Source organism: Tinamus guttatus, unplaced genomic scaffold (genome assembly GCF_059628265.1).
Source record: "Tinamus guttatus ecotype Peru unplaced genomic scaffold, ASM5962826v1 Tinamus_guttatus_pri_ptg000086l, whole genome shotgun sequence".
Lineage (NCBI taxonomy): Eukaryota > Metazoa > Chordata > Aves > Tinamiformes > Tinamidae > Tinamus > Tinamus guttatus.
In genome coordinates, this window is record NW_028288620.1 from 1,917,843 (window position 1) to 1,932,656 (window position 14,814).

General features: G+C 39.4%; 1 protein-coding gene across 1 annotated transcript in view; it reads left to right on the top strand.

Moving 5' to 3' along the window:
- The window catches only part of UBE2W (ubiquitin conjugating enzyme E2 W), a 29,358-nt gene extending 17,691 nt beyond the window's left edge, over window positions 1-11,667 (top strand). The window contains exons 2-6 of the mRNA XM_088520340.1: window positions 126-217; window positions 3,423-3,525; window positions 5,130-5,285; window positions 6,439-6,514; window positions 10,941-11,667. Coding sequence (XP_088376466.1) covers window positions 126-217; window positions 3,423-3,525; window positions 5,130-5,285; window positions 6,439-6,514; window positions 10,941-10,954 — 441 coding nt within the window. The 3' untranslated portion in view covers window positions 10,955-11,667. The remainder of the gene's footprint in view (window positions 1-125; window positions 218-3,422; window positions 3,526-5,129; window positions 5,286-6,438; window positions 6,515-10,940) is intronic.
- The last annotated feature ends 3,147 nt before the right edge of the window (window positions 11,668-14,814 follow it).

The window sequence follows — 14,814 nt, forward strand, 5'->3', positions numbered from 1 at the left end:
TTTTCCAAAAAAAATTGTTTTACCTTTCCAAAAATGATTAAAATGTACTTTAGAGCATGATAATTTGTTTATCGTTAAACTTACTTTGCATAATATTTCAAGTACTCTATGCAATTTCTTTCTAGAAAAGATTACAAAAAGAACTATTGGCATTGCAAAATGATCCACCTCCAGGAATGACTCTAAATGAAAAGAGTGTGCAAAATTCAATCACACAGTAAGTATATAAATACACTTTTATTTTTGTCATCCAGCTTAAAAGTACAAGTGCTTGTAATGAAAGTATATAACTATGCAATGAAAAATCCCATGTGCTACTTACACCACTTGTTCCAAGTAACATTCTGATTTTATTTTATTTTATTTTTTAATTTATTGCCTGAAGCGCTATTCTGGTTAATAAATCTATTACTTAATGTGCAGACCACTCTCTGAAACTGAATAGCCAGTGCTTTGAACCTATATTAGGCATTTTACTGTCTTATAAAATGTCAATGGTTAAAAGCTTCTGCACATTTTAGAATAAAATAATTGAAGAACACCACTGTTTATAGCCAGTAACCTGTGAACCCTTCTAAATTTATGAAAATTGCCCACTACCTGACTTAGCTTCTCTCTAGTACTTGTGTTGAATATATTCCACAGTTGTTGACTTCCAGGGTCATCTTTCTTGAAAGCAAGTGGAGAGAAGTTCTTAAAGAAGCAAGAGAAACTTAATTTGATAACTCTGATTTTCATCCCAGCTGTGCTTTTATATATAGCTAGTATAACTGAAAGGGAGGCATGGTTAAGTGTTACATATATTTGATTGAAATGGACAGGTGTAGTTCCTGATTTTAAATTAAACTGCTTTTATTCATTTGTAAGTGAACTGGAGCCCAGAATGCTTTCCTGGGCTACAGTAGCATTTTAGATACTTTTGTAGTTATTTTTGTTAGCAGCTGTATTTGAAATCAGCATTAGGAAGCTCCTAGCAGAGAAACTCATTTGTATGAGTAGAAATGCGTGTTCTGGACTTCTGTGTTATTCATTGATGGTTTCGTTTTTGTCATCCTTCCTAAAAGGGTAAGTGATGAGAACTCTCCTTCATGTCAATTCAGTAACAATATAGAGCTAACTCTGATACTACTTCACATTTGCATTTTTGATAGTGGCACGCAGTGACCTTGCTAAGGAAGGCCTTGGGGCCCTGCGTGCTGATACACACCGAGTTAAATATTGTTGTTTTTCAAATGTTGCTGTTTTTTGCGATCAAATATGACTGAACCAAATTGAAACAGCACATTGCAGAATTAGATAGGTACAATTAATAATAAACTGTTGCCACCTTTAGCAAATTATAAGCTATATATTATTTTGAGTTTTCTGTGTCTACTGGAAAAGCAGAATCCTGCATCTTCTGAAAAAGAAGGCTCAAATATTGCAAATACTCTCTACTCTTATTTAAACAAAAAAATATAAAGTGAAAGTTCGGAGAAAATGGAGATGGAAAAAGGGTAGAAGAATCTGCTTCTACATATACTTCAGTTTCCATTTTCCTTAGGAAATCTCTTAAGTTACCAAAGTAATTCTTTATTGGTTTTACATGATGTGTTACTTTTCCACCCATTAGCAAATAAATTTACCTCTTGCTTATTGTCATACTAGTCTTTCAAATTTTCAGTGTTTAAAAGGTTTGTTTACTAGTAACATTAGTTTTTGCCATTTGAAGGTTATTGACACCAAGTAATATGTTCTAAGAGCATTGGTCAAGCTACAGCTAGAGCTGGTGCAGTGTAGATTTGTGTGGAAGTGTTAGCAGGGGTTTGGAAAAAGTCGAATTAAATAGTGGAGTAACTGGATCATTTAACACGCAAAGCAGTTTTCTTTTAAATAGCTTTTTCTTAAACTTCTAATTGTAAAAACTTAAAACACACAGGAAAGACTGATTCAATAAAGGAGGAGTGCCCAGGCAGAGCTGTTCTCCTTTACTTTGTAAACAATTATCTAAAAACGTGAAGGTGCCCCTGGGTCACAGGGGCGCCCTGAGCTGAGGACGTCGGTGTAGCAGGGGTGTCAGTGCAGAAGCAGAAGGTGGCTCAGGGTCCACGGGATCGAGCCCAGCTACATGAAGTCGTGGGACGTTCCCAAACCTGGGGCACCAGCACAGCATCACCCCGCCGCACTGAGGGGCTTTCCCCCGGAGAGCTGCACCACGCTTCGTGCGTTAGCAGAGAAGGCACTTTTCTTACAAGAATTAATGTCGTAGAGGGGAAGATATGTGCCAGGACTTGAAAAAACGACAGCTTAAGTACATGGCAACAGCTTATATGGCAGGTAGGATAAAGAAGTTGGAAACAGGGTTACAGACTGAAGGAGATGCCTTTTTTTTTTATTTCTTTTTCCCTGCTGCTCTGAAAAATCTCAGCTGCTTCACTTGAGATGGATGCAAGTCGTTCAGTGTGGGCAGTGGTGTTGCCTCTTGCTGGAGGTTTGTGTTATAGTCATATTCCTCAAATGTGTAAGCTCAGGCTAGGGTGAAGGATGGAAAAATGCAGGAGTGATGGTCGTTACTGCAGTGATCTGCAACAGAACTGCACAGTGGCAGGGATGTTATATAGCAGCGTGCTGGTCTACCTTCTGACTATTATTAAATGCATCTTGTTTAGCTATTTTGAAGAAGAAAAATAAAAAATACATATTTCCATGTTATGATGGAAGGAGCAGAAACAGAGGAAAAAGAAATCTGTGGTATGTTGGGATGTTATCTTAATTACCTGCTGAGCTAGATAAAGGGCAAGGGAGGAAACAGATCACTGAGCTGGTCAGTTGTAAGTCATTAGCAGCTTCCTTTTTTTGACCTTTTTTTTTATGCTGCTAACTTTTCCAGTCCTGTCTAGCAAGGACATGGTAGACTGTGTAACATTTCACCTTTGACTTGTTCGTAATATAAGGGGAAAGAGAGAAGTATTTCCCCTTCACCGCTCTGATGTTGATGTTTACTTTAATAAGCTGCACTTAGGTTTTCTCACAGGAAATAAAAACCAAAAACAAACAAACAAATCCCCAAAACAAATGGAAAGAGAGTATGCACTACTTTATTTCTGTCCTAGGTTGTTTTTGTATAGGAATAAACTTTGGAACAGGCCTTCTGTTTTGGCTTTACTGTCTCTTGTTAACACAATTACCTTATTGGGAAATGACAGGTCTGACCCGAGTTCAAGTGCTAATTGTTTGTATAGTTTTCAGTGCTATAGCAATGACTAAATGGAAAACACCAAGCTGCTTTCTGGCAAATGCAACCTTGACATTTTATTTGCTTTCTTGATAATTATCAAGATGGAATAGGAGAGTTTGGTGGATTTTGTTATTAGTCCTGTGTTTCAGGAGTAAAATTACAGTTTGGTAGTCTGCAGTACTAACTGTTACTCTTATGTTCCTAGGTGGATTGTAGACATGGAAGGTGCTCCAGGAACGCTATATGAAGGGGAGAAATTTCAGCTTCTATTTAAATTCAGTAGTCGATATCCTTTTGATTCGCCTCAGGTAACTGCTTGCTTTCTGCCTTCCTACCTAGCTCCGCTTTTGGGTTATAGCTGCGTGGCACATGCTGACTGGTGACATTGTCCGCACATTGCCGTATGTAAGGAGAAGTCAGTAGCTTTGGTTTGTATGAACACGTGGTGCGGGTGCCATTTCTCCATTTCTTTACAAAGTGACCCTGCAATGGAATACAGTGCCCATGGCAGCCCACTTGATGGCACAGAAGATTAAAGAGCAGAGTAACTTGAGGGTTGTTTTTTCCCTTTTTGAGACGCACAGGTGACTTTTTCCATCACATTAAAGAACCTCCCAGGAGAAGGTAGGCAGGTGATCCTTTATGGGGATACAGGTGCAGAGTAAACAGCAAACTGCTGCTTTGTCACCTCTCCTTTTGGTTCTCAGCTCTTTTTTTTCTCTCCTCTCTCCCTTCCCTCTCTTCCATCTGCTGTGATCGCTAGTACAGCTGGGCAACTCTTGTGACTTCAGTAGCGATCCTCAGAGGCATCTTAAAGAGGCGCCTGGTCTGCAAAGCCAATGATGAGAGTTGAGGTGTAAGCTGCTCTGTTGCTTTAGTGACCCTGGGAGAGCTGAAGCACTGCACCTGCTTCCATTGCCCGAGGGGAATGTTTCCAAGCATCTCCTGTAAGCGGAGGAGATGCATGTTCAGCTGTCCCCCACTTGGAAAAGGAGCAAGAAAAGCAAGGATGCCTCAGTCTGTCCTTGATGGTTTTGGCCTTTCAGCTCAAAGCTCTGAGAAGGAGAGTTAAGAATCTCTGTGGTGCTTTTCTCACTGTTGAAACCCATGCGGAGAGCCATGAGAGACATAACTATAAACACGTGGTATCTTTAGGTACCTGGGTAAAAACCAGATGCTGACTTTTCAGCCTTAGGTGGTTAAGGAACAAAGTGCCAGCTGCACCTGTCACGTTGGCATAGAGCCGCTCATAGGGGATCCACAAAGCAGTAGCCACTTTGGTTTGGCTCCAAGTAGGTAGTGCTTGTAACTACCCAGTGTGTGTGCGTGGCTGTGTGCAATTCATCACAAAACGTCAAACCATATCCGAACGTATGCACAACTTTTTTTAGCACAGAAAACAATTAAGTATTTTATCCTAGGTCTTGCATTGTTGTAAATAATTAGAATTTCCGTTGTGAAAATGGTGCTGTGGAGTGAATTCATTTCTTACTGCAATTCCTGGATTATAATTCTCTCCCCCAAATCTGCCTCCTGTGACTGGAGAGTTTAAACTTCTGCTTTTTAATCACTTGGTTGTTTTCTATCTCGAATGCATGTTGTCTATCATTAGTGTGGATGCTTTTGCTTCCTTAGTATACCTTGTTCTTGCTTTCTGGTAAAGGGGAGACATTAGTTTGAATGGAAATACATTACTGGATGAGGAAGGTAAGATGTTCCAGTGCACACAGCTTTAGTACAGAGGAACCACAAAAGGCAGACTGCGAGATTTTAAAAATTTACTTGGCTGTCCTTGCACTGTTGTAATTGTGAATTTATCTTTGCACTTTCTATGCTCTTCATAAATAAGAAAATAATAGTTCTTTTTTTTTATGTTGACAATAAGTTACAATAACATTTATTCTTCTTTTAGGTCATGTTTACTGGTGACAATATTCCCGTTCATCCTCATGTTTATAGCAATGGTCATATCTGTTTATCCATTCTAACGGAAGACTGGTCTCCGGCGCTCTCGGTGCAGTCCGTTTGTCTTAGCATTATTAGCATGCTTTCCAGCTGCAAAGAAAAGGTACGAGTGGGTTTTGTTTGGTTCTCTGAGTAAAATAAAAGTTAACTAGTAACTGTACAAAGCAAAGTTGCATATCTCAAATTTTAAAGCAGACAAGCTACTATATGTTGCAACAACCGAGGGAAAAAAAAATCCTAAGCTAGAACTGCCAAGTGAGCAGTGCAGGAATTCATGGTAATCTGTTCATATCATTACTGGAAAAGAGGCATGAGAAGAATTATTCTAATTGTACTGATTACAACAGTTCTTTGTAAAGTTGTTCAGACTATAAAGCCAGTGCAAGATGATTGTGTAGAAATGAATATTTTGCATAGTGTAGATATTTGTCTGTATTAGAGTATTGTTTTGAAATTACTACAGCTGCACATACAGCTGCAAAAACTTTTTAGAGTTAGTTATTTCTTTTATCTTTTTCACTTGCAGGAAAATAAGTAATGCTTTCCTGCATCTTTAGGCATAATTTTTTGGCACTGATACTGTAAACAGACTTTTTTTTGGATGAATATTCTATCATTTTACTGCTGCTTCTGGAGTGAAATTACCCAGGGGGGTAGATTTGGTCAGATCTCTCATATATCTGTGTTATTCAACGTGCCTATTTATATCATATCCCAGTCAATCCTAACCATGTGTATGAGGTAGAAAAAAAGCCTCAAATTGCTTTGTACTATATCTTGTAGCTTTGGTTTTGCACTGTAGCTTAAAATTATTATGAAAAAAAGAATATTTGATATAGTAGGTCTTTATCTGTAAGAGAGTTGAAACAAAGTTCATTTTTAAGCTACTCCAAGCTGTGAGTGAATGTGGCTTGGTTTTTAATTTTGATATATAGATCCAAACTGCAGAGGTTGTATTTGGTTCTTTTAAATAACCATTGGTCTCTGTTTTCTTTTTGCGCTGCCACCAACCCCCCATTTGGAATTTTCATGGAATTTGTTTGAAGGATCTCTACTCTACTCAGTTTTGTTAGAAGGATTATTGAAAGATGATTTTTTTATTTTCTTGAGCAATGCCTAGCACTCTGCTCATCATCAAAAGCATCTCCCTTTCCCTGCATTCTTGTGCCAGCATTTCATAAGCTTATTTGAATAGTTCATGTATTTTGATGTGAGGATTGCTTGATTATTTGTAGATGTTTTTTTTTCTGTTGCAGAGGAGACCTCCGGATAATTCATTTTATGTAAGAACATGTAACAAGAATCCAAAGAAAACAAAATGGTGGTATCATGGTAAGTATTTAACTAGAACCAGGAATTTTGGAGTGTGGTGGGGCTTTTTGTTTTTGCGTTTTTAGGCTGAAGACAGTGAAAACATAATAGAGTAGGATGAGTGGTTTTTTCCAAAGCCCTTTTTAATATTCAGTTTCTAAGATATGCATGGTGATTTTTTTAATCATTCTTTAATTGCTGAGTGAAATTTAGCACAGGATTGCATGAGTTTTAACCTGTAGGATTTGATTTGAGTAGGAGAATTCTTGTAAATTGTATCAGTCATTGACAAGTCGTAAAGGCTTGGGGAAGCTACTTGGTGAAACAGGTTTCTTTAATCAGTATGTTGGTAGTGCTTTAAAAGCTTGCACTACCATTAAAATGCCACTCTATTTATAAGCAGCTGTGATTTCAATAGATTTCAACTGTTCCACAGATCTTCTAATGGGGGCCAATTGATTTAGAGGTTCCTAGGAACTAATAGGCAGTAATACGGCAGCGTGATTCCACACGTGCATGAATAAAGATAGATCCTGAAGTTGAAAAGTGTATCGCTACAGTCTCTGCAGCATAGAGCTTCCTCCTTTCCTTGCCACATGCTTCTTCCTGTCCATACAGGAGGGACGCGGACTGTGTCCGTGTTGCATTAAGGTTTGTCTGTCCTTTCCTTCCACCTTAGCACCCGTTGTCCTCTCCCCAGAGCTGGGGCTGGCTGCATGTGCTCGGCTTGCCCACGAGCCACGAGGAAGGGAAGGAGGAGGAAAGATGAACTCTTTTTTTCTTCCTCCTCTCCTTGGCCACCACTTTCTTTGCCTTGCCTAGGAAAATGCTAGTTATAGGAAACCCATGCAATTTTCAGGAAGGGATATGTCAGAGCAGGAAATACTGTGTGCCAGGGTGATCAGGAGGAGCAGGTCCCATAAATATCTTTCCCTGAGCCCTCCATCATGAGCCATCCTCTTATTTTTCATTTTTAGCTGCCTCCCCACCCCAGGGCTTGTTCTGTCTCCCATATGAAATAGGATCAAATATTTGAAATTACAGTAGTCAATGAATGGAGAGAGAAAGACCAAAGCCAATGCTCACATTCTTAAGCCCGTGGGTGCTTTATTTTAAGAGCCTGATAGTTCCGTAATACCTGCTGACACTCATAAGGCTTTTTTGATAGCTCATAATGCAAAAATGAGCTCTTTATCATAGTGTAGTATCCTAACAGTCTCTCAAAAACAAGTTGACTTTAATCACAGCCGGAGGAGTGCTACATGTCATGGGATTAGGAAATGTTTAAGATGCTTAAGACTATTGATCATGTGACTTGCATTATGTTGCTTTCAAAATTGTCTCCAAAAATAAAAAAAAATCATTATCCAAAAGCCTTAATAGGGTATGTTCTTCAGCCACACTAAATTCTTTAGTAAAAACCCTTTTTTCTTCCGCCATCTCCTCACTCGTGTAACTTGTAGGGTGCTTCTTCATCTCTCCTCTTGCTTTCCCTCTGTTGTCAGTTTCCTGATAATTTGTTTCTGGTGTTTTTATTTTATTTTTGTTTGCTAGTTTTTTTAAAGAGAATCAACTGAATTTTCATGTATTAACTTTTATCTTGTGATTCAACTATATTTTGTTTGCTTTAAACCTATAGAAAGTCCTGTTTTGATTCAGGACTGAAGTCTCTCAAGGAGAACAGTCTACAGATGCTACTTTGATTTCTTATTCATGCAATTCAATTAGAGAAACTCCAAATGAATATAAAAAGACATGTGATTCTACTCTGAAAGTCACTGTATAGTTATGACCAAAAAATCTAACTTCTTATATACCATTGAATAAGTCATTGAATTATTTGGAAATAATTACCCAGTGTTTGCTTTATGAAAGTCAGAAAACTGAATAATCCAAGAGCCAACCTAAAATTCTGGAAAGAGTCGGTTCATGTAAATAACTCTTACTGTTTTTTATTTATTTCAGAATATTTTCATTTATGTGACTTTTGAATTTTTTAACAATTGAATGGGGGAAAGGAGAGAGAGAGAAGCTCATTCAACTTTTAAATGTGATCACTTTTGTAATTAGTAATTAGAAATTTCAACCTCTTGATGTCAGTTGGGCAAACAACTTTTCATAAAATTTAGAGGTTTTTATTCTCAAATTTTGTGCCCCTCTTTCTCCTTTCTCAGCTTCAAGTGATTTGCTTCCCTTCCGTGGCTCTATGACAAAGCTGCCAAGGGAGGATGTTCACATTTTCAAAGTTTTTCCTAGTTGCTTTGAAAAACTGCTGAACTGCACCAAGGAAGTGTACTTTGATACCTTCACTGCTAGTTTTAACCCCTTCTTTCTGGGCAAGAGCAGTTTCCGACCCTAAATCTTTTGACTTGAATGGATTTACCAAGCCTTTGAGAAAGGTTCTTCTGTCGTCTTATTTTCCTGCTCCTGTTTCCTTTGGAGGGCCATGCGTCTAACCGTGTGGTCGAACCACTTTGACCTAGGTGGATTAGGGCAGGAAAAACATAACACTAAGAAAAGAGGAGGAAAAAAAAAAAAAAAAAAGGAAAGAAAAGAAAAGAAAAAGCCCAAGGGTGACCACAGGGTGAGCTAAGCGCCAACAAGAACTCGCGGCAGGAGAGGCCGTGGTCCTGCTGCTCCTGCTGCGAGCTGGCCGCTGGGCTGCCTTGCTGTGCAGGGAAGTTGTGTCTTCGTGTTCTCCTACACTTGTGGTCTCTCCTTGTGAAGGGAAGGGTCATCACTTCTGCCACGTGCCTCTGAAGGATGTTTCCTGTTCAAGGAGGGAGCTGGAGCTTGCTTGGCTGGGAGCAAACGCTGCATGTTTGGGGATCGGTGCTCAAGCAAGCTGATGCAGGCACAAAGGGGACACAGTGGCTCCGAGATACTCGCACGTCTAAATGTGCTCTCTGCATGCTTAGTTTAGTAGAGCTCTTAATATCTTTCTTCCTCCCTGCCCAGCATAACAACTTATTCCACAAGTAGCAAAATGAAGAGGTTTTGGTACAAACCAGCATAACAACTTATTCCACAAGTAGCAAAATGAAGAGGTTTTGGTACAAACGGCTCTCTTCTCAAGCCCTGTCCTAAAACTCCTTCTTCCTCTAACTTTCACTCCCTTCAACAGCTAGAAATATCTCTAGATCCTCTCCTTTGCTTTACCTGTATGTTGAATTTCATGCTGCCCATCCAAGAGCCAGTCCTGCCCTCTGAAAGACACACGAGGATTTTTCCCCTTGTGGGGAGGGCTGTCCAACTTTGTTCCAACCTGTTGTTCCTTGTGCTGTAGGGGCAAATTCTGTGAAAGAGGAGGCTCCAGTCTTCCTTCAGAGCCAGCACCTCCTTATTGTGGTCTTTTTTTTTTTTTTTTCATTTTTTAAATTTTTTTTCTTGAGGTTTGATTCTGAGAAAGTGTTTTCTCCAGTATTTGTCCTAAACTTCTAGTATGCAGGTCAAACGCCCCTTCTGTCTCCATCTTTGTCCTTTTCAGTTTTTTAATTTTACCCTCCTGTCAAGATGAGCTTTCTTTCATGTAACACAGCAAAGGTGTATATAAACCTTATATATGCTAGAAATGTATATGATGAGGCTACATTTTTTAATGCATATTGGTGTAACCTTGCACACAAATAGTGAATTTGCTGTCTGTTAACAAGTGGGGCTTTTCCTGAAACACATTTTCCTGGCCTGGTGCAATAAAGTGGCACTGCGAGGACTTCTTTTCCCATGCCAAGCTCTTATCAGATGCAGTTGCATTGTAGGCCAAGGTCTGGAAAAGCAGCTGTAAAAGGGAAAGCTTTCACAGATGTAAATATGTCCTTAAGCATTATTCCAAGCATAATGCAAAAAAATTACTTGGAATATACCATAGGAAAGGCATTCTAACTGTAATATCTGAAATGCAGTGAATGCGAGCTGTTTTCCCATGTAAGACTTGAGCATTCCCGTGGCAGCATCCCGCGTAGCACCGCGTGGGGCCCGGTGTGCGTGTTGATTCAATTCCGGCGCGTTAGCCGTGCGCGCGGGGCTGGAAGGGAGCGCGAGGAGCAGCGCAGCGCGCTGGCCAGCCCTGCACATCCCCTCGGCGTGCCCTGGGAAGCACCTGGAGAAGTGTCTGTAGCGTGTGCACGAGCCTGCCTTCACGGGAACGTGAGGCGTATCTGGGGTTTCACTTTCCTAAGGAATGGGTTTCTTAGCCACGTGTGAAAGTACTGTGCTTCTAGTGGAATATTCGCTAAAAATGGTGTGCTGGGGGTGTATACAGATAGAAACTTGGGAAGCTTTGTTGGACGGGGTCTCCTTTCCCAAGTCCTTACTGAACAGCACCCAGCGTTATCCATGTTTCACTGCACGATCTCAAGGCTAAAAGTTGTTGAGCACCTAACCGACGTGGGCTGAGAATGTTTGCGTGTTTTCCATAAACCCTTTTTTCTTCTCTTTTATCTTAAAGACGACACGTGTTGATGCCACCGTTTTGTGATCCTCGTAGCAGAAGATAGTCCTACTGAGAAAATGAGCACTTTGAGCATTCAGTCTTTGAACTTAAACCTTTGACTGGAAGTGACCTATAGGCAATGAAGACTACTTCCTTTGACTGCATTTTTACTAGTGTGCATTCTGGGCGCATGTTGATCGCTGGTTCAGTCCATGCAACTGACATGCTTTTCTTAGTCATACAGTATTAATGCAGGTGTCCAGAAATGTCAGAATAATTCCATTATTTTTATTTTAAGCTTTTGGAAGAATTCCAGGTCTTCATATATTGTGCAATAACACTGAGCTCCTTGACGGTTTTGGTGCATCCATTGCCGGCAATGGACATTGTACCAGGGAAAATTTTTGCTCCTGCCACAAAAAGATTGCATGATAGAGCTTAGGAGAGTTTCAGATATATTTGGTTTATAAGCAAGGGATCCACCATGACCTTAAAAGCCACCCCATTCTTTTATATTTGGATTCTATGCACTGTGATCACAAAAATAACAGCATGACTTAACATGCTTAGCTGAAGGACTGTAATAAGATCATTGCATATTTATTAGATTGTTTATCTGCTGTCAAATTGTTTTGACATGGAAGGTTTTCAGGTGACGGTGGCAGAGAGGTACAATGTTATCCCTATGGTGAAATAAAACTACTTCTTTTGTATATAGTTATTCATATCTCTGAAGCAAAGGTATGAGTAATTTAGGGTATGAGTGATTTAATCAAGAATTTATTTTGGAGATGAGAGAGGATGGCAGTGATATAACTGAACTTGCTGCAGTCCATAATTGGGCTTGTAATTTGTACTTTAGAGCTTTTTTTCCAAATAGATTGCACACTGTTATTTCCTGCTAGCCATCAGCATGAGCCCTATTGCCTACATCAATATTTCATTTATTTATGTGTTTGAGAGCAACCCATATAACATTTTTTGTTTGCATTCACGGTTTCTTTTGTTGTTGTATGTCATGTTTGAATGTTACAAAACAATATTTTGATTGAAAAGCTTTGTCAGAAGATATTTTCATGTAAATTATTTCTTTACCTTGTAAGCGTCATCTTGTCTTTTAATCCTGTACTATAAAAAAAAATACATTTTTGACAGAGGCTTAATGTTTTGGAGAAAAAAAAAAAGTGTGGGCCTTTTTATTTAAGTTTAGACTAAAGTATATTTTATTAATTTGTTTGTCCCTGGCAGCCATACCAAATTTCCCCAGACTTTTCCTCATTAAAAAGGAGGGGGGGAGCGGGGAAAGCCCTAAAATCAGATAGACATTTTTCTGCAGAACAACAATTATTGAGGATGGATAGTTGTTGTCACCATTCTGTAATATTTTGATACTGTGATAAAGTTGTCTTTTTAGGGAGCACTTTTATAAACCGAATACCTTTACACATATGCAAAATTTCTATAACATTGCTTTTTTTTTTTTTTTTTTTTTAAACTGTTGCCTTATTGTTGCACTCAAAATCAAGTGGTCAAAGTGTGAATGTCTAAATTGAATAACTACTTGATTAAAACAAAAAGCCAATCTGGAATGAATAACTTCAATAACAAAAAAAAAAAGGCTGAAAATACTGAAGTGTTTTTTCTTCTTTTTTTACAGCTGTGTAATAACTGACAAATTTTGTAGTCTTGTACATACTTCTCTGTTAACGTTTAAAACGTATTTTAAAGTATAGATGCTTTACTCAGGGTGGTTAAATTCAAATGGATTTGCTTCAGAGAAGTGTTTTGTACAGCAGCTGAATTACGGATATTACTAGTTAAGTGAGGCAACTACGAACTTCAGGAACTGCTGTTTGTTTTTTTTCTACTGTATTGAAAATATTTCTTTAGAACTTGATGGTAAAATCTAGCTGTGGATATAAATTTGATGTGTATATACATTTTTCACAATGAGCCTTTAAAACACAGAAGTTAATTTATTTTAAGAGCCAAAAATAATCATTTTAAGCAAAGGAAATAGTTGTGCTTCTAGCTTTGGTTTAGTAAAATTTTACAGGTAAGAGTAATCAAATCGACTATTTTTGCAGATGATAATATGAAAGAGCAGTAATCTATCCGCCTCCTTAGTCTGCATATCCACGTGAACTGCTCTGTGTAATTGATGGGATGAGTTGATGCATCTTGGAAAATCCCCTGTATTTCCACACAGCTGGGGCACTTGAAGGCTCTCTTAGGTAGTCCCTGGCAGTCCCAGAGCCGCTGTTGGGACGCGAGGTGCTGTCGCTGAGGACACACACGGAGCATCCTCGCAGGCCCGTGTGCGTCTCCTGCCCGGACTGCCCGGCTGCAGCGCCGGGGGCAGCGAGGGCAGGCGGGAGCAGCGTGTCCCCACTCACTGCAGCTTCATATGGGCCACTGTGAAGTTAACCACACCTATGCTGCTCTTTAGTAATAACCTCACCTGTGGTGTACTGAAATCCCTCCCCGAAAATGCAAGGTAGATGAGAAGAGAACGTGCATGAGGTCTTTTGGTTTACAACACAAATGCCGCCAGAGTCCTGTCCTGGTCCTCTTGCGGATAACTGAGCGGATAAACTCACCGATGTACAGAGGGACAAGGCAAAACCTGTGAACCACTCGAGCCCTCAAAATAATGCAACTATTCTGACAGTGCTATGGTGTCCCAAAATGGGGTTTCAATGAGATGAAGGTGGTGCCATCCTTCCTCTAGGGTGACGCTGTGTATGGAACTTTCTTCACTTCAAGTTTCTCACGTGAAGCGGTTACAGATTTGGCTTGGAACAATCCTTGCTTTTCCTGTGTGTCAATGCTCGTGCTGTTAAACACTGTTTTGTGTTTAGTGTCTTTCTACTATAACACAATAAATTCTTGTTTTAAAATAGTCTATTACCCTTGAATGGAAGTACGTGTGAACCTTTTCATGGTGGAGCGCAGAAGCCTTGTCCGTTGCGTTCAGCTACTCTGGGGCAAAGGTATCAGTTATCCCAAAGGGAAGTGATGGATATCAAGGCAGGAATGAGCATAATGCTGAGGTGCTTCTTCTTTCCTTCTCCAGAGGACATCTGTTATAATGGCTGAAGAAAATAGTTCTGTAAAAATTTACTAAGCTTACAGCATCCAGGAGATCCACTGAATCATCAAGTAACCATGAGCCTCCTTTTCCTCTCATTGATGCTTGAAGAAATTGCTTGGCAAAGGGCAAAGAACCATCCCAAGCACTTCACATGCTGAAGGGGAGCTTCATTTCCAGGCTCTTCTCCTTGCTCAGTGCTGTGGAAGACAGATTCATTGTGCGATGTGTCAGGGCTGTTAAACAAGATGTCTGCTGCCTCGTATCAATAATTGAGTTCACTTTTGTACATTTTATTCCTTCAGAAAAAATATGATTTGTCTGTTTCAGACAAAGTAAGGCACTTGCTTGATACCTTTAAAAAAAAAAGTGAAAAACTCCTTTTGAATTCCTGTATCACTTTTTTTGATGTTTGATTTTTAGTCATTGCTTTATTTGAAAGTCTGACAAAATACAATTAACACCTGTGATTATAAATCTGAGAAGACAACATTTCAATGCCTGTAATTTTTGCAGAACAGATTAGAAAATACAGTTGTCAGGAAAGGTAGATATAGTTGGCAGGTAGATATAATTGGCAGTAAGACTCTTCGGGCTTTTCTTTTTTGGTGTACAGAAATGTTTATTAAAATGAATGAAGCTTAAAAAAAGAGGGGAAAAAAAAGTGGAACTCATGTCTTAAACCATGTCCTGTTGAAAGTTTTGTACCGGTACATAATATCTGGCTTAGGGAAGGTGCTAATACAGCATTAATCTGAGGTAAAGTAATTCAGTGTAATGTGCTGCAACTTCCCAGGG